This window comes from Bidens hawaiensis, unplaced genomic scaffold, assembly GCF_021521415.1.
Source record: "Bidens hawaiensis isolate Kalapana, Puna unplaced genomic scaffold, B.hawaiensis_p1.1 tig00037617_1, whole genome shotgun sequence".
Taxonomy (NCBI): Eukaryota; Viridiplantae; Streptophyta; class Magnoliopsida; order Asterales; family Asteraceae; genus Bidens; species Bidens hawaiensis.
In genome coordinates this window covers 79,010-105,945 of record NW_027496571.1, presented here as the reverse complement: position 1 = coordinate 105,945, position 26,936 = coordinate 79,010, and the positions used below count along the sequence as shown (strand labels likewise).

At 37.1% G+C, this 26,936-nt stretch overlaps 4 protein-coding genes across 4 annotated transcripts; 1 reads left to right on the top strand and 3 right to left on the bottom strand.

Annotated features, from left to right (window-relative positions):
* The first annotated feature begins 1,402 nt into the window (after window positions 1-1,402).
* LOC143589552 (4-hydroxy-tetrahydrodipicolinate reductase 2, chloroplastic-like) lies at window positions 1,403-3,903 on the top strand. The gene is made up of 7 exons (XM_077070283.1): window positions 1,403-1,638; window positions 2,291-2,528; window positions 2,616-2,749; window positions 2,819-2,893; window positions 2,979-3,190; window positions 3,253-3,340; window positions 3,589-3,903. Exons 1-7 carry the CDS (start codon window positions 1,438-1,440, stop codon window positions 3,655-3,657), a joined length of 1,017 nt encoding a protein of 338 aa, XP_076926398.1. The 5' UTR covers window positions 1,403-1,437; the 3' UTR covers window positions 3,658-3,903.
* Window positions 3,904-6,310: 2,407 nt separating this feature from the next.
* LOC143589546 (carbon catabolite repressor protein 4 homolog 1-like) lies at window positions 6,311-11,021 on the bottom strand. Its single transcript, XM_077070277.1, has 9 exons — window positions 10,802-11,021; window positions 9,995-10,721; window positions 9,123-9,380; window positions 8,877-9,017; window positions 8,657-8,748; window positions 8,459-8,573; window positions 8,236-8,371; window positions 8,014-8,169; window positions 6,311-6,480 (listed from the first exon to the last, which is right to left on the bottom strand). Exons 1-8 carry the CDS (start codon window positions 10,951-10,953, stop codon window positions 8,024-8,026), a joined length of 1,767 nt encoding a protein of 588 aa, XP_076926392.1. The 5' UTR covers window positions 10,954-11,021; the 3' UTR covers window positions 6,311-6,480; window positions 8,014-8,023.
* Window positions 11,022-13,109: 2,088 nt separating this feature from the next.
* LOC143589551 (uncharacterized) lies at window positions 13,110-14,312 on the bottom strand. Its single transcript, XM_077070282.1, has one exon. The coding sequence runs from the start codon at window positions 14,263-14,265 to the stop codon at window positions 13,141-13,143; it is 1,125 nt and encodes a 374-aa protein (XP_076926397.1). The 5' UTR covers window positions 14,266-14,312; the 3' UTR covers window positions 13,110-13,140.
* Window positions 14,313-19,460: 5,148 nt separating this feature from the next.
* Window positions 19,461-23,022, bottom strand: LOC143589555 (putative UDP-N-acetylglucosamine--peptide N-acetylglucosaminyltransferase SPINDLY). The gene is made up of 8 exons (XM_077070285.1): window positions 22,937-23,022; window positions 22,651-22,849; window positions 22,379-22,573; window positions 22,052-22,146; window positions 21,816-21,951; window positions 21,513-21,730; window positions 19,701-19,835; window positions 19,461-19,626 (listed from the first exon to the last, which is right to left on the bottom strand). Exons 1-8 carry the CDS (start codon window positions 22,984-22,986, stop codon window positions 19,461-19,463), a joined length of 1,194 nt encoding a protein of 397 aa, XP_076926400.1. The 5' UTR covers window positions 22,987-23,022.
* Window positions 23,023-26,936: the final 3,914 nt, after the last annotated feature.

Genomic DNA, 26,936 nt, shown 5'->3' with positions numbered 1-26,936 from the left:
AAGCTGCATACGCTACTCCACAAAATGTAAAAAGATGATTAGTTGGTTCAATTTCTCTTGCAAAAAAGGCACAAAATAAACTGAAGGTCTAACTCTTTATTCAAGAGGTTAACTGTCGTCTGTGATTAACCCGCTTCAAAGCAACATGCGGCTTCTACGCTATCAATAAAATACAATCGATTAAGAACAAGCCACCAAACAAAGATGTTTACTTTTTTGGAACACTTTATTCCATCTAGTTTGCCACGAAACTGGCGGTAGCAATTTGCTTTCTATCGACTTTTTTTATATCTTTTACTACAAATTTCTTTTGGTCTTCAAAATCTCGTTTCCACGAAACCTTACTAAAAGAGCAAGGATTGTTCCTGATTAGGTCTAGCGGTGACCTCTGGTATGCGTCCTCCAATCCTCCTCTAGTTGAGCGGCACCAAACTTACACACCACATTGATCATGTCTCTTGTCTTTTATTAGACATTCTTTATTGTTTCAAGATTAAACAATCTTGGGTAAGTCAGAAGTCAAATTATCATTACCAATCCAATGATTTTTACAAAAACGAGTCGAATCCCCTTAGCCTACAACCTTCTTCATCTTTGATAAAGGTATTACTCATTGATCATTGAGAGCTTGAATACTTTTCACAATTATGTTTCAAACTCCGCTTCCCCTAGCCACATTTTTTTTTATCAAACACATCACAGTTATTTCCATTGTTGTTATGAATGGAATCAATTATCTTTGTCCAAAGAGAATTTTGACAATGAGATGTGTTTAGAGGCTACGAGATTCATTGAGAAATTAGTTATACCGTTCGTTTGATTAATCAAACACTATATTTTTCATTTCCTCACTATAATCCGTTTCATTTCACGTAACATTTACGTGTACAAAACATCGTCTAAGAGTTGTGATGCAAGTAAGTGGACATGGTTGATTAGATGCAAATCAATAATATACCAAACCTTTTTTATAACATAATCAAACATAAGAAGCATTTATAAATTTACAACCATTAATCCAATTAGTAAGAAGAAAAACCATCTAACAATTCTCGCTTTGAAATTAAATTTTAACACTTTGGTTTTGGTTTCGATGATAAAAAAAACTTTTTACCTTAAAAACCGTTAAAACCAAACCCTAAACACCCGTACTCATTTCCGCTTATAGTTAAGTCATTTAACCAATTTTGGGGGACCGTAACGTTTAATATTGTATAAACGAAACACCCTGCAAAAAAACCACAAAGTCATAATATCACCGGCGGCTGAAAAGGCCATTTGTAACTCCGACGAGACTATTATTGTTTCTTCCATCGACAGGTGTGAAATGCTTCTTATATTATTATTATTAATTATATAAAGGGACCCTAGAAATGAAATTTACTTATTATTATTTAGTTGTAAACAGAATATTGATTCTCCGCTAAAACCCTAGAAATGGCTTTGGTGTTTGAAGCTCCAGTCAAGAATCTATGCGGTCGTCAACTTAATAATAATAATAATCACAGACTCTCATTTTCAAGCACAAGTTATAGTTACAGAAAACAAAGGTGTCTGATGTCAATCTCAGCAACACTAAACACTCCGGCCGTTCAGACCCTTGAGATCAAGCATAATAATATTGCTCTTCCAATCATGGTAATTTACTGTTTTACCCCCTTTCCACTTCTAAGTTTATTAAGATTTATATATTGTATTTAGGGCTGTAAAGCGTTTGTCGAACGGCCACAAACACCTAACCGAATGAATCTTTTTGTTCGTGTTCGTTCATTAAGGAAATGAACTTGTCCTTGAACCGTTCACCAACACTAATAAACACAAGCAATCTTTTATTTGATTTGACTAACCGATATTGGTCATGGTCCGGCTACCACGTTTGTGTTGGTGTTTTTTTAACATTCATATGTTGATCCACATCTAAATTAATCACATAATGCCCATATAAGTTTTTTGTTTTATAGTTAATAAGTTTGCATAAATCTATATGATAAGATTAAAAAATATTAAAAAAAAAAACTCTAATAAACAAACATAAACAATCAAGCATTAACAATCATAAACGGACGTAAACGAAAACCTTATTGAAAGTTCACAAACACAATTGAACGAACATGGCCTCTATTCGTGTTCGCTCATTTAGTTAATCGAAAGAAATTTCTCGTTTGTGTTCGTTCATTTATTATACGAACATAAATGAACTTCCCACCGAACAGTTTGCCAAGCGTTCGCTTCGTTTACAGTGCTAACTGTATCGTATTCTTCTTATTGTTTATATGTAAATCTTGTTTAGGTCAATAGTTGTATGGGGAAAATGGGGCAGGTGGTTATTGAAGCAGGTGTATCTGCAGGGCTTCATATTGTTCCAGCATCATTCGGCATTCAAACAGATGCTGGGAAGACAGTTAAAGTAGGAGGGAAAGATATTCAAGTGCACGGTCCGTCAGATAGAGAAACCGTTCTAGCATCTTCTCTTGAAGAATATCCAAATCTGATTGTTATTGACTTCACAGTGCCTAATGCTGTTAATGGTAATTGTGCGCTTTTATGATGTGTTCAACTGTTCATACTTCATACTGCACCATCTGTATTGTATATTTGTATTACTGTTGTTGCAGATAATGCTGAATTGTATTGCAAAGCTGGGGTGCCTTTTGTGATGGGAACCACTGGTGGAGATAGGGATCTTTTGTATACAACCGTGGAAGACGCGATGCTTTATGCTGTCATCTCTCCTCAAATGGGGAAACAGGTGAATCATGTTTATCGTTTTTTTGTGTTCGTTGGTTTAGTTTTAATTAATGGTTATGTGTTTTGAAAGGTTGTGGCGTTTCTGGCAGCCATGGATATTATGGCCAAGCAGTTTCCTGGTGCATTCTCCGGGTATACACTAGAGGTACTTGTCTCCGTTTCACGCCATTAGTTGCTAATTATTAGTTAGTCTTGTTTATCATGGTGATTTGTTTTTGAAAATTGAACAGGTGTTGGAATCTCATCAAGCTACCAAGTTGGACATATCTGGAACCGCAAAAGCGGTTATTTCATGCTTTCAGAAACTTGGAGTCTCGTTCGACTTAGATCAGCTACAACTGATACGTGATTCTAAGCAACAAATTGAAATGCTTGGTGTTCCTGAAGAACACATCAATGGGCATGCGTTTCATACATATCGTCTCAAATCTCCTGATGGAACGTAAGCAGTTGACTTTTGAGGTCTTTTTGCAAGCAATCTGATTCTGGTTTTTATATTTGTAGAGTTTCATTTGAGTTTCAACACAATGTTTGCGGGAGATCAATCTATGCAGAAGGTGCTATTGACGCTGCACTTTTTCTCTCCAAGAAGGTTTTACGTCTCTCTCAAAGTTAACAAATACAAGATTGTCCATTTTGGTCATTTTACATATTTTTTTTTAATAATCCAGATTTTTTGGTCAAAAACTTGAACAACAAAAGCACATATAGAACCATCTTGTGCACACTGTTATTTGGTTATTTGAGTATCCAACATTGCAAAATATACCCGTCCAAACACTTGATATCACCAAGCTAAATGATTACTGGCTGAATTATGAACCTTTTTCTAAAATGCAGATCCAGTCAAAAGCAGATAAGAAGATATATGACATGATTGATGTGTTGCGTGAGGGTAGCATGCGTTGAGAGAGAGGCAATGCACATCATCTTTCGGTTTTGATCAGGTTTATGCATCTTCGCCTATCAACGGTTGTCTGAAAGAGCAAATAAGTAGAAGTCAATCTGTTTTTGTCAGCAATTATGTTATTTTTGCCTTTTTCATCATGTAACTCTGTTGAAATATTTGCTTTTATGCATGAAGATGAAACATTCAATGATTGTAGCTCTCATTCAGTCATTTTTATATTAGAACCATGACAATAAGTCAATTTTTTTCATAACCATGACAACTTTTTACCTGAAAACTACGCTACCCCGCCAATACTTTGTTAACCAGTTGAAATCATTTATAGTTAATTTTTATGAATTCTTTGGTTCTTTTTTCTTTTCTACCACTTGAAAGATTTTTGAATATAATACTTATGCTGCAAAATGGAGGGTTTGTGTTGGATGATCCTACTTACAAAATATTAAAATTAACAAACTCTAAACTCTTAATCAATATAACTACTTACAAAATACTAAAATTAACAAAAATTAGGTTATTTAATTAGTTCTGATTAAATCAAGTGAAGCAGGCTAAAATGTATTGTTTAAACTACAGTATGCATTTATATACCATATATTTATTAACCAATAACGAAAAATAAGCAAATTCATATTACAGCATTTAGTCGTAGACGCGGCTTGACTAAATGCACCCCTTATATACTTGATATACCATTATGTATACATTTGTATAGAAGGTGGTACACATGTATACAGGTGTGTAGAGAGTTGTATACAGACGTATAGATGGTGGTTGCACATGTATATGTATGTGTGGACTGTGAAGGCTGGTTCATGTGTATAGTTTGATGTAAGGTCAAAACAATGTCCTTGTGTTTGATGAATTTTAAATAAAAAGCTGGTTTCAGCTTGAGCAATCTATCTTCTGACAACTTAGTGCGGCTGCAGCCGTCGGGAACTATCGGTTACCATGCTCCTTTGTCTCACTATTCATTATCTTTTCTCAGTTCACATGTCAATATGAATAATTGATATGCTAAATTGCTATATTCATATATGCCATGACACTTGACAGAACATTCTTATTGTGCAACTATAACAGGCAAAGTTAGAGGTGCACAAATCGGGTTTTTTCTAATACCCGGGTTCGGGTATGGACCGGTTTCGGGTATGATCGGGTATTGGAAAACCGGGTATTGAGAGAAATCGGGTAGGGTTCGGGTAGGGTATTGGGGAGAAAAACTCAACCCTATGCACTTGGGTAGGGTATGATCGGGTTCGGGTATTAGAACCGGGTATGTGTCCGGATACGACTGAGTATTAATACCCGGTTTTGAATTTGTAATTTTTTTATTCATTTTAAATAGTTTAAAATTTAAATTTGCTTTGTAATTTATAAAAATAATTAAACTATATTACAAAAAGCATAAATCCACTTAAGTACAAATTATTTACTTAATAATATGCATTTTAAAAAAACTTAAACATAAAAATTGTGAAGTAAACATAAAAATATAATATAAAAACTCATGTATTATTTGGGGTATTAGAAAATTGGTATCGGGTATCGGGTATAACCGGGTATGGGTATAGGGTATGACCGGTTCCGGGTATTTACGGGTATAAATCGGGTACGGTTCCGGGTACGGGTACTGAGCTCAAAAAGCATACCCTATCCATACCCTACGGGTAGGGTCGGTTCCGGTTTCGGGTATTGAATACCCGGGTATAAAAAACCAGTTCAGGGTATGTTTATCGGGTCCGGTTCCAAGTACGGGATTTTTGTGCACCTCTAGGCAAAGTGAGGACAAAGTAGTTGACAATGAATAGATCCGAAAAATAAACATTGATAGGCCTTCAAAGGCCCACCTCATACATCCTAAACTTTGGTCCTCCATTTTGTGGGTCCCATCCTGACTTCCACATGGTGATAGTGAGAATTTTTGGTTGTTTTAAAGAGGTCAATTCAATTAACATAACTACAGAAACAAGTTAATCTATTTTTGCAATCTTACACATGAATCCTTATCCTTATATACTAATAAATAACTTGGGTGCCATGACACACTCATAAGGTATCCACCTAGAATGATTCCATTTTGGCACCATCACATTCATTAAGGAGTTCAAAACTGGCCAAAAAAAAAGGAAAAAGAAGTAACCTGACTCTTTTAAACCTTTACCAAAATGACAGAAGACTGAATAGAATTTACACTAAACATGATTTAGGCGTCGCAGCCACTTCTCAATAAAAACCAGCAAGCACAATCTGGTTTGACCGACCATGGTCAAATTCTCTCATGACCTAATTGAGACATACAAGAACCAAAACTGTCTGATGTTTTTATATAATAAGCAATACCAGTTTTGGAGCTCATAGATCCAATGCATTTACAGTTCTGTACCATTCACCTAATCACATCAACTGTTTTCTTAGATCCACCTAATCACATCTCTCATGATCACTAATTCTACACACCCCAACAAATCTTAAATACATAAAACTGTACCTTTTTTTTTTTGACAATGAGAAATAAGAAAAGGGTAAAAAACCCAAAATCAATATATCATCAAAAATTTGTAACAAGACTAGCCAATAGTCTAATACTTTTGCAAAAACCACTAAGTTATACTGCTGATATTATATTTCTATTAAATTAAAAAAAAACAATATTCGAAACTGAACATATCCGATTTTCCTGAGTCAAAAGTAGCATGATACATAGTGTAGTAGTAGATCATTGCGCACAAATTTCCTACAAAAATCTACTTTTTTCACACTTTCAACTTACATTGGTTTCCCTTCACTTTTATCATCGTCATCTTTCCTTCCAACCTGGCCTGCAAATAAATAACTATAACATTATTGATATGAATGACTCGGTTATTAAAATTAAGAGGTGGGGGATCCTAACCCTTTAGTTTGGGTCAGTTTGGGCTTTTTTTTTCCAATTAGTATGGGTTGTATTGGGTAAGGTATTCCAGCTAAAGGGTGAAAATGGGTCACTTAAATTGTCCACATGTTTACGTACGGGTCGAGTAAGTCAAAGATATTAAAGAAATGGGTTGTTAGGGTTCGAGATAATAATAAACGGGTCAGACTTGGTTCAAGCTTCCAATAGGTGATTCCCGTCGCCACTCGCTATCTTTTTCTCTCGTTGTCACCATCAAAGTCATTGGCAGATTTCGATCACCATTGCCGTCATTCTCGTAACCCTTGCCGTCGGTAGTTTTTGCGATCAGACCTTGCCATCAAACCGTCGGTAGTTTTTATCATCAAACTAGATTATTTAGTTTTAGAAAATTTTACTCAAATGGAAGTAAGTTCTTGCAAATGTTTCTATCCAGCCATATCTAGGGGTGTAAATGAGCTGAGACACTCGTGAGCTACTCAAGATCGGCTCATGAAAAAGCTCGATTGAGCGGAGCTTAAACGAGCCAAAGCTTGAGCCTAAAAGTAAGAACGTTTAATATATATTATGTTATATATAAATTTAAAACTGAATAAAATACAGAAATAATTATAAATATATAAAAAACTAATTAACAAATAGTAAGCGAGCCGAGTCCGAGCACGGAAAACTACTCACGATCCGAGCTTGAGTTTTAAAAATAGAAATCGAAACAAGTCGAGCTCGAGCTTGATCTGTGTGTAAGTTAAACAAGCCGACCTTGAGCCCGGGCTCGGCTTGTTTGCACCCCTAGCTATATCTCATGTGTTGTTCTATATTTAGTTCTCTGTGTTACGCTGTTACAGCTTGTGTACTTTTTTCCTGCAGGATAAATGTGAGCCATATTCGGTTGTAGCACGTTAATAGCTGGACTTGCTCTTAGACCAGGAAGGTCTGTTTTGGGTGCATTGCTTAGTGCTTATGTGAATTATAGGGATCATGAGATTGGGGAGAGTAGTGAAGTTACTCTTAAAGTTTGATGGTTTAAATGATGGGGATTATATGATGATGTCAAATTTGATACTTCATGTGACCATTGGAATGAAGCAGATTGTTGGGGAGAGCAATGATGAATGATTCAGGGATTATCAAGATTGCAAAATAGAGTTCAATACAGGTTGGAAACAGGGTACATAGATTTTTGGCTGGGAATGTGTATTTTCTTTTTGTTTTGAAAAGCTTTGTAATATAGTTCTGTTTTTTTATATCAATTATGATGAAATCGTGTTTTTTAATTAAAAAAAACCTCGGCCATTTTAACCCAAACCCGTTATGACACGTTCCGACCCAGACCCGTTTCAACCTGAACCAAAACAACCCTTTTCTATTTGACCCGTTCCAACCCTAACCCGTTCTGACCCAAGACCCGTTTTGAAGCAACCCGACCCATTTTCCACCCCTAACTAGAATTATAACCACTTACCTAAAATACATTAACGTCTAGCACGAGGCTTGCATCGAAATTCAGCTAACAGTGCAATGTGATCAGATGACCATTCTGGAGACGGAAGTGCTGTATCCTTCCTCAAACTATCCTCATCCAAAAGCTCCAATAACGATTCCACACTCAAACTATCAGCTGCATTAAAACTCAATATAGTGAGTATTTGACTTTCAATAATTAGCTGTAAAATAAATGTAATACCTGAGTAAAATATATAATCAAGGGTCCCAATAAAGTCTCTTGTGCAATTTGTAAACAAGGGCTCATTTGTATTAGGGTCCACTCTCTTCTTCTGTTGTTCATAACCAATTCTAGCAAACGACGAGTACGCACTTACCTGTAAATATATAAAAACCATACTTTTTATAACAAGTGCGCATGATTTTTATAATGGTCAACCAATAGCGATGAGATGTTGACTTACCAAGGAGAGAGTGTGAGTCAATTTGGTGTCGGGTCTTAATATTCCAAGAGGGTCTACAGCTAGATCTGGATGCATTGGATCAACTTTTCCCATTGCAAGTAGCGCGTGTGGAGCACTGCATTTGATTTTAAAATTCTTTACATTTAACAGAGTAATAAAGTTTTATAACTTAAATAGAAAAGCACATCACTTGCTCACCTTCCTGGAACTGAATTGAAGTCACCACAGACTAACATTGGAATATCTGCACTCGCAGCTATCTTTTCCAATCCTTTTAACAGTGTGTGAACCTTCATCATTTCCAAACAAACATGTTTCATAAATCATAACTATTAACAACGATAATAACTTTCGTGATTTAATAAAATAACAATAATAATATTTCTCCCGCTTATGTTTAAAAAAAAAGAAGTCAAACCTGCCATAGTTTGACGTCCTTTAGCTCATTCGGAACGTTCACATGAGTATTTGCCACGCAAATAAGTTGTCGTTTACCAAGAGGATCAACGCCTTGGTTACCAAACTTTGCTTCTAGAACAACAATTAACGCAACATTGTCCTAATAAAAGAAATAAAGTTTATCAGCGCTAAAAACAAAGACAGCCCAAAACATTAAAAAGAAAAGAGAAAAGAAACAAAGCATGAGTTAAAGATCTAAAGCTACCTTAACCAAACGGTTCAAAGCTGTTTTCTTTTGTGCATTAGGAACCAAAGCATCAGTTAAAGATTGTGCAGCCTTATTAAACTCGACCTCATATTTTTTCACATGTGAGAATCTATCTCTGCGAAAAAACGTTGCACAACCATCAATTATTTGATTATTACCATTCTGCACCTCAGCGGTTCTCCTCTTGAAAAGAGCTTGATATCCATGTTTGTCCAACTCGGGTGCAAAAAACTCCTCAAAATGGTCACTTTGAACCTAAAATCAAATAAAAGTCAAAGCCAAAGTTAGCAGATCCTTAGAGATAGAGATGTAAACTCCCCAAGCAGCTCGATAACTACTCAAGATCAGCTTGCTAAATGCTCTAATCAGCCGAGCTCAAACTCAAACTCGAGCCTAACATAAGCTTCCCTAAAAACGAGCCCGAGTCCGTGTTTCACTTATCCAACTCGAACTGCCTAACGACTACTATTTTATATAATTTTTAAGTAATGTATTAAATACATATTTATGTATTGGTAACTATATATACAAAATTATAATTAAATAACTAAATAATGCATATTAAGTTATATATAGAAATGTTAATTAATAGTTCAATACACACACATAAATATGTAAAAATAAAAATTGTATATAAATTAATTAACAAATAATAAACAGGCCGGCCTAGAGATTGAAAAATTATTCATGAGCCAGGCTTTATAACTGGAGCCCGAAACAAGCCGTGCTCGAGCTCAAGTAAGTTAAACAAGCCAAGCTCGAGCTCAAGTAAGTTAAACAAGCCGAGCTTGAGCTCAAGTAAGTCAAATGGGCTAAGCTCGGCTCGTTTGCACCCTTAAACTTAGTGAAATAAAAAAGGACAAACTCACCTCTTGTAGACAAACAATATCCGCAAGGTAACCAACAATCTCTCTTAACAAATTCTGCCTTCGGTAAGGCCAAGATAGGGCCCACGAGGGGCAATAACCATACAAATCACTAGTGGCATATGCATCACACAACACATTATACGACAGCACAGAAAAGGTCCCAGAAGACGAATCCAAAGTGCCTGCCATGTCAGCATTGGTAACTGAAATCAACCGCCTCGGACTCGGTGACGGGGCGGGAATCACACGGGACGTTAATATAGTATTCGGCTGCCCAACAGGCAACTTCGTCCCGGAATCGATCACAACACATTCAAACTTCAAAACATGACCGATATCCTCGGCTGTCGGCGTGTACGTTTTTGAACGCCCGACTTCAAACCAAATCTCACCACCGTTTCTTTGCGTAATTGCAGCAGGATATAAAGGCGTTACACCATTCGTACTACTATTATTAATGGTACCATTATTGTTTACCCCGGACGTAGTGTTATTAAACCGTCCATAAATATCCTCCTCCTCGTTACCATTTTCATTCACAGCACTAGCAGCCCGCTCGTGCAGGACCCGATGGTGTTGCCAGGCATCGGAAAAACACTTGGGAGTGCAGTGGTAGCTTTTGGCAACGGGCAATTTAGCTTTAACACAACCTAAGCATTGCAATGTGGCTTGCTCGGAGGGATGTACACTACATATAGCAACTTTCTTATCACTCTGCACGCGGTACCTACGACAATAATATCATAACAATTCAAATAAAAACAAAGCATTGACTAAACAATCATCAAGTTAAATTAGATTACTAACCACTTGTATCTTAAGAAATGGGCATTGGAGGACTTGGGAACATCATCGGTGGAGACGGTGTTGTCGGGATGGCGAATAAGGACATAGGGGGGGAGCTCGCAGCCTACAATGGGAATATCGGAAGGGAGGTGCACTCTCAGCACGCTCAGCATGCTTCAATTATTATTGTTATTATTACTACAGTAGTAAATTAAATTAAAACAATTTTTACAAAACCCTAACCCTACGATGACGAATTCGAGCAGGAAAACACCTGGCGAATCCGCCATTACATGTAATTGAACATTGGCGATTGATTTGAATCAAAAACCCTAGATCGAGATAGAGAGAAAGAGGGGTTTTTGAAGGATCGATTGGAATAATATGTGAAATTGAAAGAAAATGAAGAATTAGGGTTTGAAATGGGATTTGATTTGTGCGTGGTGTATACGGGGGTTTTAGTTTTACCAATTACACATATAGATACACAGATGATAGATAAGAATAAGAACAACACGTAATTTTATTTTTCTAATGGTTTTTTCTAGTCTTTATTATTTTTCCTAATTTCGAATTTTCAATTCTAATATGGGAATGGATATGTTAAAATCATGTGATTTGAATAGGTTACTCGTGTATCGTTTTATCTAAACTATAAAGATTTCAATGAATGGTGTAAAGCTGTAATGGATATCTGAGTTGTAAATTAGATGAGTTTATCAGATTGTAAATGAGTTAGCGGATTATATTTAATAATATATTTTGATTCGAGTGAAGGATTTGCTTTAAAGTTGTTTTGATAAAGTTGGGGACCCAAAACTTCTGGTTAATTACAAAATAGTCTTTAGAAAAGTAGGATGGAAATGTTTTGATATGTCAGACATATGACTAGATTTAATAGATAAGAACAAAATTCGTTGATGAAACAGACGTAAACTGCTACAACACGTGAACATAAGTGATGAATTATGTAACTTTTTTAAGTTTAAGGATAAAAAATGAATTTTGTATATTTTCTAAAAGGAAATCTAATTTGCCTTTTACTATGATATACTACTTGTCACAATTTAAAATTGCATCCATTATAAAATCTTTGCCTTTTTTTATTTGGATCGATATGAAAATTACATAATTTCCTTACAAAAACAACATGAACTGTTAAAATGGGGCTATAAGGCTATTCAAGTCAAAAAGACCCACAATTGAGCATATTTTCATTATTTCTATTTTGGTATGACTATGTTTAATACGTTAATTTTCATGAAACTTCACTCTCAGCTTTGTTTTTCGTTTCACCGAAAACTATAGTTCGATTTGATCATACCTCGTTATAAAACCGATGCACACCATAACCAAAACTGAAAAGTACCGAACTTGATTGTATGTTATTATTGGATTTAAGACTCCAATTCATTATTTTGAGCCAAAAGTTCAAACCAAATATATTAATAAATGATTAATAAAAAAACTTAAGGCACAAATTCATTTTTTTTTTTGTCTATGTTTCCTAGGCTTGAACATTTCAGCCCAAATGAAAAACCAAGAGCCAACTCACAACTGTACCAAACTCATACATAAAACCAAAAACTGAAATCGATCAGTTCTCTAAAAACATATAACCAAAAAACCGAAATCGATTAGTTTACTTAAAACAAACACCTAAATTTTCGGTTTTGATTTGAGCCCAAAACAAGCCTATGCCTATGCACTCCTCTCAACCAAATAAATAAAAATCTCAATTTATCTAGTTTCTTAAATTTCAAATACCTTGACAAATTCAGTTCAAAATACATTTTTTTCAAATACCATTTTTTTAACATATTTCAATTCCCTTAAATATTCATAAATCAAACACATACTAGATGAACCTTCTGGTTCCTCTGACAAATCTAAGATTACCAATGGTTACCCTAACCATTTCATAAAAGCTTATATAGAAGCAACCATTTGACCATCTTACCAATGGTTACCCTTAGCCATTTCATGTCTAGGTGTCATGAAGTTGTAATAATATTAACATCTTCACCAATAGAAGCTTCATTTGCAATTTAAAAACCTGTTTAAATAATCAACATTTTGATCAATTATACATCAATTATATGTTTAAAAACTTCTTAAACCAAAAATGAAGAAACTAATGATTTACAAACAATCATAAACAAACCAATTGGGCACTTAAGAATAATCAGTGGTATCATCAGTTGAACAAAGCCAGATAAAACAAATTATTATAAAAAACAAATGTTCAAAGTAGAATCTGTGATCCAAAGTATAGTCATAAACAAACCTATGCTCTAAAAGATAATAATAACAGATTCAAAACCATCTCAACAAAATGAGATCAAATCATCATCATAACCTTAACTCGCACAATCCAACTTCTCTCGATACAGTTTCATCACACCAGGCGCTTCTTTATCATACCTCTGCAACCTCTTAACAAATATAGTCTCCGAACACCTCAACCACCAACTAAAAGCATTCCTGTTCTTCACCAGCCCCTTACTCAAACAAAACTCGAAAACCTCACATCTCGGAATAATCCTCTTCTCCATACTCAACGAAATCAGCAACGAGTTCTTCGCAACCACCGATGTCTCAAACCCCATTTTATTCACAAGAAAATCCATCACCGTATCAATCTTCTCCGCAGACTTCATCATACACCACGGGTCAGTCCTAAACGCCAGCAAGATCTCGTCTTTACTCCACCCCCATTTCTTATACGTCTGCATCTTCTTATCCCACGTCGACTTCGTCATCGACCTGATCGCGTGAACCGCCAACATGAAACTCGTCTTCGTCGGATCAAACCCCATACCCACAACCTCATTAACCACATTCTTAAACTGCTCGGTACTAACTAAAAAATCCCTAGGCTGGTAAGTCAACACATACAGCATCTTCGACCCGGGCACGCCGGCGTCACGCAACACCTGCATATTCGGAACCATATTCGCCTCGAAATCCCAATCCAAAACCCACGCGCAGCGCTTGATCGCGATCAAAGTCCGATCATCGGACTGCAGCAACTCCCTTAACAACCCAATGGAGGGTATTAGATGATTCTTTAAGCTTCTACCTAACGATTTCGGTCTGGCGGATAAAAGCTTGACAATTTCGAAGCTCGACAGGCCTAGCGAGAGCAAGAAGTTGAATTTGGGTAAGAGGTTGTTTTCGGGGTGGCAGGCGAGGGCGAGTGGGAACTTACGGAGTAAATTGGAGATTTGGGTTTGATTAAAGCCTTGGGATTTGAAGAACTGGATGACGGAATCGGCTTTATTGGGGGTTTTGAGGGATAAGTATTTGGAAGCTGAGATGGCTTTGTCTGGTGGGAAGCCACAGGAGTCTACAAGATATGAGACTGTGAAATTGTTATTGTTAACTAGTTTTGGATTTGGTTTAATGGTTGAAGAAGAAAATAATGCGTGATTAAGAGTTGTACGAATGGATGATTTGAGGGTTTTGGAGACTAGATTGAACATTGTAATGTAACGATGATGAAATGACTGACCTGTTTGACGGAAAAACCCTAGAACAGAACTTGACGTATGATTGATAACAGGTTCACCGGAGATATTACATATGGTTTTCTATTATTATTATTATTCTTCGGTCATTAATAACCTAACAAAGGAATGATGTGAGTGCTATTATCATTAACCAAATGGTTAAGTTTTGCACTTTTGGTTAGGTTTCACAACATCTCAATCCGATTACATGTTTACAATTTGATTAGATTATGTGTTGTGGGGCTTCGTTAGCCCCGGATTCATCCTCTAATATTACGCCAAATCGTGTTGACTGGACGCTGACTAGGCTTCGGATATAGTTCATACGCGCTCACTTGAACATGTTATGGATAAAGTCTCTGCTCGCGAGCCATAAATAACCAGACCCTCACATTTTTTCCCTTCGTTGGCGATAGTGGGCTCGCGGGAAGCCATTGCGCCACCTCTTGCCCCGGGGTGTTGTGGTGTTCGCAACGATGTGGTCGTGCCACACTTGCTCGCACCCTCACTCGCTTACCACAATAAGTAATCTTGGTATAGGGATGACACTGAAACCTGAACCCGATGGAAAAACCCAAAACCCGACATAATTGGGACAAGTAATACCCGACCCATTAGGGTTTGGGATTAGTTTTAAAAATTTTCGTGGGTTTGGGACGGGTTTGAGATTGGTAATATACATGATTACTCGATAACATTGAGCGATTTACTCGATTAATATATACCATATATACCCGACATGACTTTTTATATATTTATATATAGTATACTCTAGATATTTTAACTATATTATTTGTTGGAACTTGTTTATGCCAATTATTCAAGAATTGATTTTTGTAGTAATCATTGTTGTAATTGATTAGTTGTATTTTGTCAAAACCCGATATAAACCTGACGAGTTTTGGGCCAGGTATACGCAACGGGTATTTTGACAAAACCCAATTGGAAACTCGCGAAACCCGAAACCCAACGGGTAATTACCCCATTAAAACCCGACGGGTTTAGGATGAGCTATTATAATCGAGTATGAGTTTGGGAATACCTAAACCCTGCCATCTCTATCCTGGTGTCGCCAACTAATTAAGTCATTTGACATGGTTAGATAAATCGCTTAATGATTGGTGGGCTATGTGGTTTTAAATGTTTCGGGTAGGGTTGGTATTTTTTACACGAAGAAAAATAAGGGTTATGTTCGGGATGACCGTGTAAACACTTCAACCGAAAACATGTCAATCCGACATAATTGACAAATATTTTAGTTTAATTTAAGTAATTAAATTTAAAGAAAAAATGGTGTCAACTAAGCAGACAACTCAGGACACCTAAGGGCCCTTTAGAATTGGAGGTAGTTAAGAAAAAATAAGGGTCCCATACCATTGGAACTGAACTGAAATTGAACTGAATTGGAAGGACTGCAAAGTCATACCTGGGGAGGCAGTTGTGACTCAACATCGACTACTAGTGACAGATATAGCCTTCAGAAATAAGCTGACTGTTCGAGAGAAGAAAGGTACACCAAGAATTCGATGGGGAAATTTGAAGGACGAAAATCTCCTACTGTTTAAGGATAAACTCATACTGCATACGCGGGCTCGACTAAATGGGGACTCAACTCATATATGGGAAGCTATGGAGACAAAGATCATCCAAGTAGCAAAGGAGACTCTCGGGGTCACAACAGGAAAGACAAGTGGGCATAAGGAGTCTTGGTGGTGGAATGACGCAGTGCAAGACAAGATAAGGGACAAACAAGGATGTTTTAGAGAGCTAATGAGGTGCACGAATGAAGAGGAGCGAGTGGAATTGAGGGACAACTACAAAACGGCCAAGATAGAGGCAAAGAAGGCAGTGGCGGAAGCAAAGAAGGCGGCCTTTAAACGGATGTATGAAAGTCTAGAAACAAAAGAGGGGGAACATGCTATGTTTAAGATTGCCAAAGCCAGGGAGCGTAGAAGGCAAGATCTAGGACCGGTGAAGTTCATAAAGGATACAGATGGGCATGTACTGGTCAAGGAGCAGGACATCAAGCTAAGATGGCAAACCTACTTCCACAATCTTTTTAACAATGGGAGAGCTTACCAAGAAGAACATGACAACACAAACTTTCAACGACAACAATCGAATAACTGCTACTGCCGACGGATCACACGAGAAGAGGTGAAGGATGCACTTAGGAGGATGGGAAGGTCTAAGGCGGTTGGCCCAGACAACATACCCATCGAGGTGTGGAAGTGTCTGGGGGAGGAAGGAGTCATGTGGTTAACTACTCTGTTCAATAGTATTCTCAAATCAGGTAAGATGCCAAACCAGTGGAGGAGCAGCGTTGTAGTTCCTATCTATAAGAACAAAGGAGACGCCCAATGTTGTGGTAACTACCGAGGAATCAAACTACTAAGCCATACTATGAAGCTATGGGAAAGAGTGATTGAGGTTAGACTTAGACGAGAAACTCAGGTTACGGTCAACCAATTTGGCTTCATGCCGGGGCGTTCCACCACAGAGGCAATACACCTTATAAGAAGATTAATGGAAAAGTATAGGGAGAAGAAGCGTGATCTACATATGGTGTTTATTGACCTAGAAAAGACCTACGACAGTGTGCCACGACAGGTGCTCTGGGAGTGCTTGGAGGGTAGAAGAGTGCCCAGGAAATACATAGAGATAATTATGGATATGTATACCAGGAGTGAAACAAGTGTCCGTGCGCAAGTGGGGGATACTGATTTCTTTCCTGTAGAGGTAGGTCTTCACCAGGGGTCAGCATTGAGCCCGTTTCTTTTTGCAGTAGTCTTGGATGAGTTGTCAAAGTCGATTCAGGGGACTCTCCCGTGGTGCATGATGTTCGCAGACGATATTGTGTTACTTGCTGAGAAAAAACAAGATCTAAACATGAGGCTTGAGGAGTGGCGAACAACCTTAGAGACAAAAGGTTTAAAGATTAGCCGATCTAAGACGGAGTACCTCCACTGTGATTTTGGTGGGATAAACGACAATGAAGACGCACAGATCACAATTGAAGGGCAGGTGGTTCCGCAGGTAACGAAGTTCAAGTATTTAGGATCATTTGTACAGAGCGATGGGGAATTAGACAGTGATGTGACCCACCGAGTTCAGGTAGGATGGTGTAAATGGAAAGCAGCCACAGGTATATTGTGCGACAAGAGTTTCCCGATTAAACTAAAAGGAAAATTCTATAGGGTGGCAGTTAGACCTGCAATGCTATATGGAACAGATTGTTGGGCCATCAAGAAGGCACAACTGCGGAAGATGGAGGTAGCAGAAATGAGAATGCTACGTTGGATGTGTGGGCACACAAGGCTAGACCGAATAAGAAACGTTGTGTTTCGCGAGAGATTAGGGGTGGCGAACATAGCAGACAAGATAAGAGAGTGGAGATTGAGATGGTTTGGACATGTAAAGAGAAGACAGACGACGAATCCTGTTAGATCCGTAGAAAACATTACTATAGAGGGGAGGAGGGGTAGAGGACGACCGAAATTGACTTGGGATGAGAGGATTAGGCATGATTTGATACACCTAAACCTCTCCGAGGACATGGTTGAGGATAGGAATTTGTGGAGAAGTAGAATTAAAGTTAAGGATTTTTAGAGAGAATTGAATACCTTAGGGCTTAGACTTAACTTATTTAGGTCACATACCATAATGGTATTTCCCTTACATATATTATTATTATTATTATTATTATTATTATTATTATTATTATTATTATTATTATTAGCTTTTATATAGCTGTTAAACTGTGATCTTATTATTAATATTATTATAATTAGTAGTAATTTTTATATAACTGTTAAACTTTGATTTCCTTTATTTTGCTTCATACACATGTACTTAGAGCCTAGGGTCTCTCTGGAAGCCACCTCTTTATTTCTTTGGGTAGAGGTACGGTGTGCCTACATCCCACCCTCCCCAGACCCTACTTATAGCTTTGCTGTGAGATTTTACTGGGCATGATTGATATGATTGATTGATTGATTGAATTGAAGCATTAGAGATGGTATAAAAAAGTATTTAACCTTTAGAAAACTAAGAGAATCATTCTTCCAAATACATTGAACAATGAGGAAAGAAAGTGATGCATAAAAACTTTTTAAGGAGTTCAGATGTATATATATCTCTGAGTTCCTTTAGACCTTTTTTGTTATATACGCGATGAACTTAACTCGATGGTAATTGAGTTCTTTGATCCATTTTAACATATTTTTTTTCTCTAATCCATCACATCTTGATATTAGTAGCAAAACTTTTATTATCACTCTTAACAATACTTCTTCCTTCAAACATTCTTTTATGTAAGATCAAGATCCCAAACCTAGAGTTATCACTTTGTTAAACAACCCCTTACAGGATCTTTCAATCCAGATTCAATCTTAAGTTCAGGTTCATACTGAAGCAAACACGATCCATAGTAGAGGTGCACATGTGCACAAAAAGGTCGGGTCCGAACCCGACCCGGAAACGGTTCCTACCCGTACCCGACCCGCGGGTAGGACTAGGTACATTATTTCTCCCCGGAACTGACCCAGAACCGGAACCGGAACCGGAACCAGAAATACCCGGTCAAAACTCGACCCTACCCGGAACCCGGAGAAACCGGTCAAAACCCAGTCAAATACCCGACTATTCCCAGAACCGGTTCCTATCCGGACCAGGTTCCTACCCGGTTCCGAGTTTAAAAAGTACCCGATTTGTGCACGTCTAATCCATAGTATGATCTCGACCTTCACAACCTCACTTCCAAGGTATTTGAAGCAACTTGTGTTAGTGACGGCATTCGGTTGATCTGAGTTTTCAGGCTTTCGCCCTTGGGGGCATTTGGGTTTGGGTTTCGAAAACAATTTCATAAACACAATATAATCAGCTTTGAATAATCTACTTCCAAATTACATCTATCTCAACAAGCAGTCCCAAACACCCCCTATCTTGACCTTTGGGTAACAATCAAAAGCAAACATTGAATCTAAACCAAAACAAAGAATATACAACACAATTCGTCAACCATTTCGTTCCACTGTTCTAATCTAAACCAAAACATTCTTCCATCAGCGTTTAAATTAAACCCGTTCTCCTTAACCAGTCCAAGCGGGTCATCTTTAGAGGGTAAAGATGCAATTTGTTCCATTCGCTTTAAAGAAGGAATGTTACCTTTACAATACCCTCGCCACATGTCCCGATAAGCAGATTCCAACCCAGTAATAAATCTGGATCCGTTGCACAAAGGAGCTTAGATTCACCCTGAGGTTTGAAAGTGCTGCCACGTCAGATGCCAGCTGTATTGCCAACCGGATGTACTCGTCTTCGGTTTTTGCAACCCTGCAACTCAAAGTCACCTTAATATGTTACTGTATACAAATCCGAGACAAAAAAAAAGTTGAAATAAAAAGGACAAATTACCAACTGCGCTTAAAAGACTGACACCAACATTATGTGCATGAACAGAACCGCCCATTGTGACACATGGGACTCCCATATAAAGGGATTCACATGTGGTGGTAGTTCCCGCATACGGGAAAGTATCCAAGCTACATATCGAAAAAATTCAGTAAATTAGAAAATTTTAGGCTTGTAAACAAACCAAACGAATACGAACGAAGCATGTTTTGTGTTCCTTTGTTTAACTTTAACCGTACACATGATCACACGTGAACAATTAGACGACAGTTTTCTTGTTTGTGTCCGTTTGTTAAGAAAATGAATGTGTTCACGTTCATGCTCACCCGTTAACAATATAAATGAACGGTTCGCACATGTAAACAAACTAACATAAATTAACAGACATAACCGAGCAAAAACGGATTAAAATTAGATGTAAACAGCGATGTATAGAGCCTAAAAAGTCATTAAAGACTAAATTGTAATAAACCAAAATACATAAATAATAATAATATTAATCGTAAACGAACAAACTTACACAAACCAAAACTAGCGAGCATGAATGAACGAACATAAGCGAATGTTCATGAACATAAACGAACGAACGAGACATGTGCCCATGTTCATTCTGTTAACTAAATGGACAATTTTTTTTGGTTCATGTAAATTAGGTTATTAAATACACTTTAACATAAACAAGCTTCTCGCCGAACGGCTCAAGAACAATTCACTAAACGTTTGGTACTTTGGTTCATTTAAAGGCTGAAGAAACACCAGTCGAACCCCGACCGATTACTGGTAACCTAGGGGTTGGAGAGCTGTTTCCCACGAGGGGTTAGACCCTTGGAAGATGGTTCTTCTGATAACCTGCAAAACAGACACCGTGAGCTCGTCACTGAGAAGGGGGGGGTTCCTCCTTGTGACCACCCTCCGGCGTGAGAATCAGACTAGATTGCTCTTTAAATATAAAAGTATATTAAGAGATTGCTAGAGCAGATATCAGGTATATATGATGATAATATGATGAGATGAGATGGTCATACCATTTGGGGTATTTATAGCCGAAGGTAGGTTTCCAAGGGGTTTAGCCGGCCCAACACGCTACCAACTGTAACCTATGCACGTGCCCTGCCTGTGAGTGGTGGATAGGTAGCGGCTGACATAGAGCAGGCGTGTCGTGCACTCTTCCTCTTCTGCCAACAACAGGCTAGGCACGTGGTATGGCAGGAGTTGGTGGGTAGGCGGCGGCTATTGGTCACAGTGCTGTGGCGTGTTGTCTGCCATGCTGCTGTCAGTGAGCTGTCGCATTCTTGGTCAGATCTTTTGTCTGTACCTCGTCAGGTATCACACAAAAGATCCTCCATCATACGGACTGGCTCATTTAGGCGGGAGTTTTCCCCCTCCCGCCTTTGCTCATTCCTTCAGGTGACACTGGGGAGAGTTAAGTGCCTAGTGCGTGTAGCCATGCTGCGCGGGTGGCCTTCACTCATGGCTTGTATCCGAGGCTGCGGGAACAGGCGGAGTCCTTCACCATGGGAGGCATTTCCTGCGGGACCAGCTTGCATACTGCGCGTAAGGACGTCACTTCTCTGAGCATGGTTGGTCCTGCGGATCCAGTTGGTCTCTGCGCAGACGTCCCTGTTTAAGGTGAGTCTTGCGGGTCCAACTGGGCTCTGCTGGGACCTACCTCTTCAAAGGCCTAGAAACGGTTCTACAAAAATTGGTGAATGAAAAAGCATTCTTTTGTAAACACTAAACAATATATATCTTTTAAACTAATTAACAAAATGCATGAAAATTTTATGTATAAGAGGATGATGGTTTACCTAATGTCCATAAGAGAATACGCTTGCATATGATCATGATTAAGTAAAATCAAGGGTAAAAGATCAACACGAATTGATTCCAGACCTAACTGCTCCAATGTTGATAGAAATTTCTGTCTTACACTATCACAGCAGAAAGGCTTGCATTTTACAATAAGTCTGGAGTTTGGAACTGCACATAAAATTTTGGCCCAAACTTGAAGGACTTTTGGTGTTATCTGATAAAATATAAAAGAAAAGACGTAAGTCAAAAAAAAGTCAAATGTTGGTCAATGGAAGATAGAAAACTATTAAAATAACCACCTTTGCTAAATTGTTGAAACTACCGAACGTAATAAAGCCATTGGAAAGAGCAGGTGCTGGTGATGCAGGGCCCGCCTCGGGAGATGGTGTGTAACAAAGAAAGCAATCTGGTAGCCGAACAAGATCCTCAACATGCCTGCCACCAACACAATCAGGTCGTGTGAGTATATATATACATGCACACACACACGCAATAAATGTATGTGTATATAGTTTTTAAAAACTAAATATTGTACTTCTGCTTTGTATCAGGAGGGTCAGCCAGGGCATCAGTGATCCGATAATCAATAGTAGGCAAACCAGTGGTATTTGGGTAACCAATCCAAGTCACCTATCAGTATAATAACAATTTTGGTAATTTTAATAAACAGGGGTTATAATATCACACACATGATATTTATAAAATCAGGTTCACTAAATTTCAGCATACTAATGTTTTACGAATGATGCAACGACAAGAATAATATTTCATGGAAATATAGCATGTGGTAGCAGCAGCCAGCAGACTACTAAGAAATATAATATATAACATTTTTATTAAAATTATTATTATAATTAATTACCTGAAGAGGTGCAGGGCGGCAAGCCATCATTCCCAACTTATTATTAGCAGTTTGACCAGTAAGTTCCACCAAAATATCAACTTTATCTTCTCTAACCATACTTGCAACCTTTTTTTCATCAATTCCATAAATATCTCTCCATATGCCACCTCCTTTTAAAACTCTGTCTCTGAATTTATTAGTTTTTGCATCTGCCTGCAACATTTATAAAAATAAAATATAATTGCAATTACAGCATTATAACTGCTTGTGGCATGTAAATAAACACTTACCTTAACAACGGCTGAGTAAACGACAACCTTATAGTTAACATAGTCATGATAGAGAAGAGGCGCTTCAATGAAATAAGATACAGAATGTGTAAAATAATCTGGAGACACGTATCCAATAACAAGTGGTCTTTCTGGATCTTTTGAATTTTCCCATGAGGTATATTGTGGAAATAATCTCATGAATCGCCGACCCCAGTCCCTGCAAAAAATCATAAAAAAAATTTAGTTTATAAATTATCTAACATGCAAAGAATACATGTTTGACATATGTGGTAGTTAAAAGGACCTGTGAGCTTCATATAGCTTATCATCTGTACCCTCGTTAATGTAATTCATTGCAAGTAATCGGTTCTGCAATAATAGTCAATGTACAGCAATGAGTGAAATATTGAATGAAGCACAACCATGTGGTAAAGAATTTTTAACTGTCTTCATTTAATGATTTGTTTTAGATGCAATCAGCACAAGTCTGCATTTATTGCATCAACCGCATGTGTCTTGATTACCCATGTGATTATCAATATCATAACTTCATCAAAGGGCCAAAATGATCCCAAAAATTTAGGCAGCCATTACAACTTCTCGCAATAACTAAACATGATTTCATATCATGTCTCCGATTTGAGAAAGTTAGAAAGATCATCCCCATTAAGATTTAAGCCAACATGCATACTTTTTTAAGTCGAATCACAATCACAGTATTATGCAATAGATTGAAATGAGCTGTGAAACATTTATAAGCGCATAAATGATACCTGGCCAGCGTTGCGAGAATCTGGGTCAATCTTGAGACACTGCTCATATGCTTCAATAGCTAAAGATATACTTCCAGCATCTCTGTAAAGAACCCTATATATATATATATAGTATAGATAAGTTTAGCCGTTTAGAATCCATGGTTTTCACTTTTGTAACACTTAAGGGATCTAAAAACGATGTCTGTTTATCTTTAACAAGAAACGACCCGGTGTGTTTTGCACGTTAGGGTATTTTTATTATAGTGAATTAAACATATGGTAGATGTTGTTTGGTCCAAGTAACACATTTTGATACTAATGGGCTGTTTGGTTTATTCAAATCTAAATGAGTCAGATCTGAATGAGCATCTGTCCTATTCAGCAACAACAGTAAGTCTGAATGATTCAGATATAATTTTAACCATTCAGATGTTTTTTTTGTTTGAAACCAAACAGTCTGAAATCTGGATTAATCAGTGTTCCATTCAGATTTAAACAAACAACCAAAGTAACAACTTTGTGGTATGTGGTTTTGATTTTGAAAAAAGTTAGGGTTTAAGACTAACTTCAGTAAGTTTTTTCGTTAAATTTATGTAAACTACTTTTTTTTCACCTTTAATTATTTAACCAAAGGGATCATTTCCATCTCTCTCTTAAAGGCCTATTTAATTAAATTACTTTAAAAATATATAAAATGCATTTACCATAAGTAGATCAAACAAGCAAGAAAGTGGAACTAAAAAGCAAATCATGGCAACGTGTTCACTCCCAGTCTCCCACTCATCAAAATCTCCCTATTGTGTGCTAATGCACCTTCCTAGAGAATCGATTTTATTTTATTAAAGTACGAGGTTTATTAAGAAAAAAGTGGTTCTTAGGTTCCTGATAATGGACCAAATGGATTTTAGGTATCCAGCCATCCGAGATAGCTAGATTTAATTTCTCTCTTCTAGCGACGTTCCATGTGATCAACGACATGCAGTTTTTTGATGATTGGATCGGCCGCCTCAGATGACTGGATCCAAATTTATTCTCTTACAGATCAGTCCGTCACATGGCAACACAAGATGAGATCAGCCATCCGAGATAGCTAGATTGAACTCCTTACTTTCATTCACAATTCTTCAAGCCTGTTCTTCAAACGATTCTTTGCTTGAAGGACGATAACTTCATATCAAGTATGTTTTTAGAATGCAAAGTCCTTGAATAATGACTACGACACGATCGCACATGATCGGGTCTATCCAACCTATAAATTTTTGACATTTGGGACCTTGTAAAATATTTGACATTTAATAAATTGGCAAATGAAGAGTAACAAGGAAAATTAGGGTTCTTACAAATCGTGGGCATGAGTAGAATATGTGTCCCGGGTTGCAAACGGTCCAGGATGTGCGAACAGCAATATATTGACCACAAGTGCAAATCACCATTTAAAATTAATGAATGCGAGGTAGTAACTTGAAAATGATGGAAGACTTGTGAATGGAAAGGCTGGATACATATATAGGGAAAGAGTATTGTTTTTTTTTGTAGAATCAAAATTATCAACTCTCGTGACTTACTTTGCACAAGAATACTAATGAAAATAGTGTTCAAAAGATGTTACATTCCATCAACTAAAACTGTACGTTTTCAAATCATATTTGCATCTTAAAAGGACGATACATGTGAGTCAGTAGTGCATGAAAGTAGGGAGTTCAATCCAGCCATCTTAGATGGTTGATCTCATCTTGTGTTGTCACGTGGTGGAATGATAGATAAGAGAATAAACTTGGATCCAGCCATATGAGATGACCGATCCAGTCACCACATATGTACACGTCGTCGCTTACATGGAACGCCACTAGGAGAGATAAATCCAATCCAGCTATCTCAGATGGCTAGATACCTAAATGGCTAAAATCCATTTGGAAAAATGTAAAAAACCTAGAAACCATTTTTTTCTTAATAAACCTACTAATTTAAGAAAAAAAATCCTACAGAATCACCGTTCACAAATTAAAGCATAACAATAAACACCCCATCTCTCGCCCAATATACCATTTTAACAATAAGTTTTAAAGTAAACTATTTATAAAGTAGACGTTCAAAAACCGTTGAAACTCACTGAATGTTCAAATCGAAACAAGATGACCGGTGTCGTTGGTCTGAGATTAAAATGTGAAGTAAGCCAATTACTCAAACTGGCCGACAAACTAGTACAATTAGTCGATTCAGTGTGTTAGTTTTTAAAACCGTAGGTAAAAGTCCGGTCCGAATGTTCATAAAAATGGATAGAACCGAACACCCAACCAAATTCAAAAAAAATTAAGAAAAGGAAAACAATTTTATTTTTAAGTTGAGCTAACTAGAAAACGTGAATTGTCCATGGAAAAGACATATGATTAGTTGGCAGACCAAGACTAATAGTAGAGGAGATAATGGTTGTAAAATAGCTATGGACATGGGTCCCAATGTCCCACACATATGCACTTGTTTCAAAGGGACTAGAAACTCGAAACATATTTATGCAATATGGAAATGATGAAAATGAGAATGCCAAGTTGAAAGAGAAGCCATGAATTGACAAATGTGCTTTCAACTTTCACGCTCACTGGAAAGTATTATCAAGATCACAAGTGAAACTTTGAAAAGGTTGAAAGAGCGGGTGTTTGTAAATGAGATCGAGTATGTGATTAGTTGTAGAAAATTGTGATAATAAAACGAACAAGATATTAGGTAATACTATATTTAATTATCCAAAACATAAATACTCGTTGACCGGAACCATACGTGTAAATACTCTTTTTTATTTTTATTTTCGTTTGTTCTTGTAAATATGGCAATATGCTAATTCGTTTAGTTTTTATAATTTATAATTTTTCATGTGTAATAATGTTCAAATTGTAGTAACTGTATTTGGAACCCCAACAAAGATGTTAACAAACTAAAATGTATACTTAGCATTTGACGGGTTATCGGACACATGTCCGGTATTCACAGAGTATGTAATGCGGTTTTACAATTTGGTATGAGATTATTTTTACCCAAATACGGTTTAGACTTGTTTCGTTATCATATGTATTTTAGATAGTAAAACTTAAGATAAGTTTTGTCTTATCTATATGATTTTACATCGTTTGTTAAGGTAAGTCGGTAATTACATCTGAGTACAATTATGTACATTGCAAGTTCAAAACTGTAACACCCCGTAACCGCAGCGGAAACGTACACGGGATGCAACAGACACATCTGATATCAACAGCATTGTTTATAAAGAAAACACCACTACATTAATTTAAACGTATTACATTGTTCTGAGTTTCATAACCATCTAAGCGTTATCACATAAGTGTTACCGATAGTACATTAACATTTTTAATGCAAAATATAGTTCTCTAAGCTTCCACAAAATAGCACACAACATCGAACACAGATCACTTATTCCAATTTGAGTGCACCTAGAAAGCATGTAAAGAAAACGGGTCAACTACAAATAGTTGGTGAGTTTCACTAATTTAAATAAACCATGACAAATCATTATAAAAATCATAAATAAGCGATGTA